At 28.0% G+C, this 7,426-nt stretch overlaps 1 protein-coding gene across 1 annotated transcript; it reads right to left on the bottom strand.

The window, feature by feature from the left end:
• Positions 1 to 1,640: 1,640 nt before the first annotated feature.
• Rps11 (ribosomal protein S11) lies at positions 1,641 to 5,807 on the bottom strand. Its single transcript, NM_001162351.2, has 4 exons — positions 5,719 to 5,807; positions 5,444 to 5,560; positions 1,911 to 2,116; positions 1,641 to 1,824 (listed from the first exon to the last, which is right to left on the bottom strand). The coding sequence occupies exons 1-4, from the start codon at positions 5,728 to 5,730 to the stop codon at positions 1,701 to 1,703; spliced, it is 459 nt and encodes a 152-aa protein (NP_001155823.1). The 5' UTR covers positions 5,731 to 5,807; the 3' UTR covers positions 1,641 to 1,700.
• Between the last annotated feature and the right edge of the window lie 1,619 nt (positions 5,808 to 7,426).

Here is a 7,426-nt window from a genome sequence, read left to right on the forward strand (position 1 = left end):
AGCACTATTGAATAGTTTATTGAATAGCACTATTGAATAGTCTATTCGAATAGCACTATCGAATAGTTTGATATTCTATTCGAATAACACTATCGAATAGTTTTTTATTATACGGACTATTTGGAATTTTGATATTTCAAATTTTAATTCACAATTTATTTCTTGACCACCTGAGATTTTACTTTTTAGCGATGAATCATTGTCCCCACATAAACACGTATTCCAATTTTCAAATATAAGCTGTAGAAAATTATCTTTACAAATTAGTAATTAATAATTATACATTAAAATTTAGAAAGTAAATAAACTTGTTATTCATAGAGATATTTGAAAAACTCTAAAATTCAAATCTGATGTAATTTCTTCTATGGATAAAAATACATTATTATTTTTATGTATCAAATATATAAGATAAAAAACTAACAAGTTACAAGTTAAAAGTTACAACCAATCAAAATTCGAATTTCGAATGAATAAAAAATAAAAATTATTCGATTAACTAAACTATTGAATGAAAAATTGAAAACTATTCGATAAACTAATATATTATAAACTTTCGAAATAAATAAACATTCGATAAAACTATTCGATAGACTATTCGAATAAAAACTATTCGATAAGCTACTCGAATGAAAACTATTCGATAAACTATTCGAATGAAAACTATTCGATAAACTATTCGAATAGTTTTAAAGCTATCGAATACATGGTGACTATTCAAATGTTCGATAGTTATGGAATTACTATCGAATAGTTCGATAGTGACTATTCGATAGTTCCCATCACTAATTTGGTGCGCATTGCACGAGAATCCGCGCAAAATCGGTCCCGGGAAAAAATAACCATTACTTTGCTAAAAATAAACGAAAATAAAATCCGAATACGCCATTGAAAAGAAGACATTTCACTGAATAACCACGTATAAAAACGGAAGAATTGCTCTGATAACCGAGTAAATTATAAAGCCATAAAGATGCCTATACAAATTGTCGACCGCGGCCTCTGAGGCAACGCAACTGTTGTCGACTACCAATCGACCGCGGCACTCAACGTGTTAATAAGTAAGTCATCTTAATTTAGATAATTATTTATGTATGAAACACGCCCAGATAACTTCGGTGGATGTAGAAAGATCCTTTTCAATGTATAAAAACATTTTGAGCCCAAACCATCAATGTTTTACTGAAGACAGTTTATCAAAGTAGTGAATTTTATTTTTAATACCAACTAGTTAGTATATTTAACATTGTAGTATATTTTTGAATTGCTTTTTTTATATAAATTAAATGCTTTTATCATTGAATATTTGCATTCAAATCCGAACCCCAGTAATAACCATATAATTAGTGGGTATAAGTGTTTTTAAATAAAATTAAGTTAATTCATAATTATTATTATGTTATTAACCCTAACTTACACGGATCCTGTTTAATCACTTACTATTACTATCACTAAATATTTGTTTAATTTATTCCCAATAAGTAATTATGATTTTAGATTTATTAAAATTAAATCATACGATACATTTTTTTTTTATATATAAAACCACAAAAAAAAACTTATATTGCTAGTTATAAGTAGATACCAAAAACTGAAAATTATAGTATTTTAAGTAATAAATAAGTGCAAAAAACAATGAATTTTTTTTGTTTTCTAGAATTTATTGTAATGAATAAAAATAATAATATTACATTTAAATCTTAGAATTTTTTGAAACCTTTCTTTGCACCTGTTCCCTTTGTTACTTTCAGTACATTAAATCTGACTGTTTTACTGAGGGGTCGGCATTCTCCAATAGTAACAATATCTCCAATTTCCACATCACTATATGAACAAAAGTGATTATATGATTTAATATTGGTTATTTATAGGTAACTAATAATAATAAAAAAAAACATTCTATATCATACCGGAAACAAGGTGATAAGTGAACAGACATATTTTTATGACGTTTTTCAAAACGATTGTATTTACTGATGTAGTGCAAATAATCCCTCCTAATCACAATAGTCCTTTGCATCTTCATTTTACGTACCGTACCAGTCAAGATACGTCCTCTAATGGAAACATTACCAGTAAATGGGCACTTCTTGTCGATGTAAGTTCCGTCAATTGCCTATAAAATAACAACCCATGTAATTAGAATACTTAAAATATATACATTACATTAACATGCACTTGAAATTAAAATATATTTATGAAATTAAATATTAACCAGCAAATTATATAATTATATTAACTCTCAAATATACATTTTTTCTTGTTGATAGTTGTCTATAAAAAATCGCTAGCATAATAGTACCAATTCAATATCCTATTATTCTCAGATATAGAAATATAAAATCTTAAAATGTAGGTAAATATTGAACAAACTACTAATACTGTTAGAAACATGTATCTAATAAAACATTAGGGAAAACGTTACTATTTTAAAATAATGTATCAGTAACAAAATACATAAGATCTAAAGATCGTCATGATATTTTTATAATTATTGAAAATAAAATAAAACTAGGAGTTTAAATAAATGTTAACACTGTAACTGTGTAGAAAAATATAATAATAATAGTAAAACTATCATTATGTAACTACTACAAAACATTAGCTAACATTATCAATTTCACTCGGAAAAGAATTAATTTGCGTGGTTGTTAGGAACACAGTTTAAAATCAAAGTTTATTCATTAGACCGCTGTGTTAGTATCATCATTTCGTCAGCAAATGGCCAATTATTGTAACCCTCAACAATGAAATTGTTCAGGAGGCACTAAAATATAGTTTTTTTTATGATTCTGTTAACTTAAAAGCTTAATTTTTGTTTTTTTAGTTACTAAAATAGTATTTTTAAAAATCGCCCTACCTAAATATTTAAACATGCTGAAAACTATAGTGAAGCCAGAGTTTGGCAGTCGGACTTAGTTTTGAAGTTATAGCTAATTGAAATGCATAGTATTTCATATACACCCGGTGTGATCACTCGCTCGTTGTGCTCGCTTGGACAATTAAAATCGAAAACATCTCCCTTCAGACGGAGCCCAAAAATTTTTTTTTCAAAGTTTGAATCTATTTCTGAATGAACTGAATCAACAGAAATATAACTTAAAAGTATTTCTAGGATGTAAATATGTTGTATGAATAGAATTAATATTTATAGCTTCTTTATTCATAAGCCAAAATATTGCTGAAAGAACTTAATTATTTTTATTTTGACCCGGACATAAGTGACAAAATATAATGATCCAGAATTAACAGTGTATATTTCTTCAACATTTATTAAGTACCTATTTAACCAAAGTAGTGCATATTTTATTGGAACCTCTTAGGCCATCCTGTTCTCACCATACAAAGCAACAAATTTTGAATCTCAGATGAATTATCTTGACTTACATTTTTCATAGTTTTACCTAAATATGTACATTGCATTTATGCTTCATAGGTGTATGAAACCTAAGTTAAACTATTTGGTGAAAATATTTCTAAAACCTTTCACTTACTTTATACAATGATAAGGTTTGTTGTCAGTTAATTTGTTATAAACGGTATAAAATCAACAATTTCTATCTTTATCAGTATTTTTAAATAATAATAACATTATTTAATAGTTATTTAAATAATACAACTATAAATTGCCATATTCATTTAAATAAAACATAGTTGTAAATAATACTTAAGTGTAGATTTATTGTGGGTTACACTATTTGACCTGTAATATTTTATACCACTTAAAATACTATATAGGGATATGCTGTAGAGGCTTACACTAATTGGCTTGCTGAGGAAAAATTGCTTGAAAATGTTGATACATCCGCCATGGCTTATATCAATTGACACTGTTTTAACAGTGTGGCTTACATTAAAAAAATTAAATAAAGTTGATTTGAGAATGGAATTAGTCATTTGAGGGATACAATATTTGGCCACAATGTGTATTTCCTATATAATAATCAATCATAGCCTCAAAATCGAAAAATGTGAGGGTTACATCAATTGGCCTATTAGTTGACGATATTATTCTGTTTTTAATTTAAAATTTATTTAGGTACCATATATTATAAATATAAAAATAAGTGTGTAATAGTATTTTAAATAAATATTAATACATTTTTAATAAATAAATATTTTTATATTTTGTGCAGTAGTCATTAACACAATTTGAAATCAAAGTACGTTTACTCATAAGACCGTCGTGTTAGTATCATAATATTATTTTTTGTTTTTAATTTTTAATTTATTTAGGTACTATTTATTATAAACATAGAAAATATTTTTTTTGTGCAGTAGTCAGTAACACAATTTGAAATCAAAGTAAATTTACTCATAAGACCGTCGTGTTAGTATCATCATATTATTATTCTGTTTTAATATAAAATGTACTTAGGTACTATATACTATAAATATAAAAATAAATTTTTTGTGCAGTAATCAGTAACACAATTTGAAATCAAAGTATGTTTACTCATAAGACCGTCGTGTTAGTATCATCATATTTTTTGTTTTTAATTTTAAATTTATTTACCATATTTTATATTAAACATGGAATTTACTATTTGTATTAAATAAAGAAGAGAATTATTATACACAGTAGTCAGTAACACAGTTTAAAATCAGAGTAAATTTACTCATAAGACCGTCGTGTTAGTATCATCATATTATTTTTTGTTTTTATTTTAAATTTACTAACCATATTTTATACTAAACATAGTTTTTACTATTTATATTAAATATAAAAGAGCATTATTATACACAGTAGTCAGTAACACAGTTTAAAATCAGAGGAAGTTTACTCATAAGACCGTCGTGTTAGTATCATCATGAATATTGTCACTACCTACGTAATTTATTAATTATGAAAGATAATAGTTTTAATGATATCAGATAACCATTAGAAAATCAAAGTAATTTAACTCATAAGAATTTGTATTCTCATCATAATTAAAATGTAACCCTATTTTGGTACAGTAAGTAAGCCATCACATTTTTATTTTCTAACAAATTATCAGAAAACACATTTTGAAATCAGTCAAATAATCATAAGACCGTCGTGTTAGTATCATCATATAAATCAAAGTTATCACTACAGGAAGTATAAATATTTCATTGAACAAATTTCAACCAACTTTATTGACTGTGGTCCATACGAACAGATTAATACCTGACAATCAATAGGTGTAAGGGACAATTTAAATTTGATTTGTGAAAAACTAGTTATACCTATATAAAATGAAGTTTAATAAAAAATGGCTTGCGTTCCATTAGTTTAATATGAATTACTTGAACTAGGTATACTTAACAGATTTGATAACTTCCTTTTACAATAAATGTAAATACTAAATAGAGAAAAGACAAATTGTATATTTGAATACAGTTTAAACGACGTTACTAGCAAGTTAATATTATCACAAAATTTGCCATTCAAAAATTAACTACAAAAATCAATACCGACCTCTCTGGGAGTTTTAAAACCAAGACCAACGCTGCGGTAATGACGGAGGGGCTTCTTCTTCTTGGATTCCTTGCGGTTCAAGAACACAGTAGGTTGCTTTTGGAAAGCTTTTTCGGTCTATAAACGAGAAATGTTTGTTTTAGTTTAAAGCAATACACAATGTAAAGGCATTCCATGTGGTCTGAATGTCTGACACACATCAATGAAATACAAATTCGGAACAGTATAATAGCGTTAAACCGAATACAAATCGTTTGATAATTAATAAATATTACCTGATCGGCCATGTTGAGTAATGTACAGCGAAAATATTTCAGAAAATCTAAAAATTTTCTGACACCCGTTCAGAAAACAAACGTCGAGAAAATTGAAGGAAAGTGTCCGAAACTGCTCTAGCCATACATAACCTCAAAACCGTGAGCGACGAATCTCGGTACGTCGCCGTCGGACGTCGCGTTTAATCATGGAGGAAAAAACGTACTAACGTGAACAAAGCATAAAAGTACGCCAAATTTAAATTTGAAATGATTAAAACCACGGTTTAAGATATACTTAGATATCTTTAACCGTGATTAAAACATTTTAATCTTACGAGAGGACGTGATACACTGATACGCGCATGTGTTGTCTCCGTCTTACAAGTGCTTAGTGCGTAACATAAGAAATTTTACGCTCGGCAGAATACGTGTAGCTCCGTTAATTTAAAATTTAGAGTGAATTGACCTCTTATCAAATCTATAGGTAAGATTATTATCTAGGAAACAATTTTAAATATTTATAGTATAGGTTTTTTCTATGTGAGGAAATCAATTTTACAATACATGTTATTAACAAAATTAAAATAGGATTGGTATAGATAGAGTAGTATGGATACATCGCAAACTTCTATACTTAGTATAGATGTCTGTCCCGGTACAACGAACTACTACGAACGGAATTTTTTTTTCGTTATAACGGAAATTTCGTTGTAACAGCTTTCAAAAAGCTTAATAGCTATAGGGGACTTCGCTATGACTTTCGTTATGACGGGATTTTTCGTTGTATCGGTATTTGTTGTAACGGAAACTTACTGTAGGTACTATTATATATTTATATCGATCGTGATAAACCAATAGAAAACTGTGGTGTGTGAGAGAGCGAGTAGTCTAATTTGAAATTGAGAACATTCCAACTTCAATTTTCAAATTAACATTGATAGTGAGGACGTTTCGTTCCGTATTCTATATATTTTAATTCTTAATTCGTGGAGACCGTGGCGTTGAGAAACATTAAATAATATAATGTGTGTCCACAAAAACACAGCAATATAATATAAATATTTATTCATTTTAAATATAAAAAAATTAAAAATGCTTATTTAAAAAAACGAAAAATGTTACGTTTAGCAGATGACGTTAGTTTAAAAATTGGAGTGAATTTACCTCTCATAAAATTTAAAAATAAGATTAATAAAATATCATAGGCTTTTTATTATATACTTTAATTTTAAGCGAGTAATGAGTATTTTAAAATGTACAATTATATATATATAAGTATTTGCTTCGGAAATGTTTTTTCGATTACCTCCGTAATCACGGTCACGACTCACGACAATCTTAGAAACGAATATTGGAGTATACTAGCTGTATATACATTACATATAAGTACCACATTATAAATACCAAATTGACAATAATTATACGATTCACCGTCAATCGTCATCTAGGTCAGTGGTGGCCAAACTTTTTTTAACTCAGGCCATAAAAAAAAAAAAATTTACCGCGGGCCATAATTTTTTTTTTTACTTTTAAGTCATCAGAATTTTAGGTATAGGTATATAATTTTACGTAAATGTAAAATATTATATTTCTTTCGCGGGCCAGATATTAAATGATGGCGGGCCGGATTTGGCCCGCGGGCCGTAGTTGGCCACCACTGATCTAGGTAACACCCGTTTTGAGTTTCGGCATAACAGTGGTGTAGCCAGTGGGTGGGGCTGAGCCC

This window comes from Acyrthosiphon pisum, chromosome A1 (assembly GCF_005508785.2).
Source record: "Acyrthosiphon pisum isolate AL4f chromosome A1, pea_aphid_22Mar2018_4r6ur, whole genome shotgun sequence".
NCBI classification, from domain to species: Eukaryota; Metazoa; Arthropoda; class Insecta; order Hemiptera; family Aphididae; genus Acyrthosiphon; species Acyrthosiphon pisum.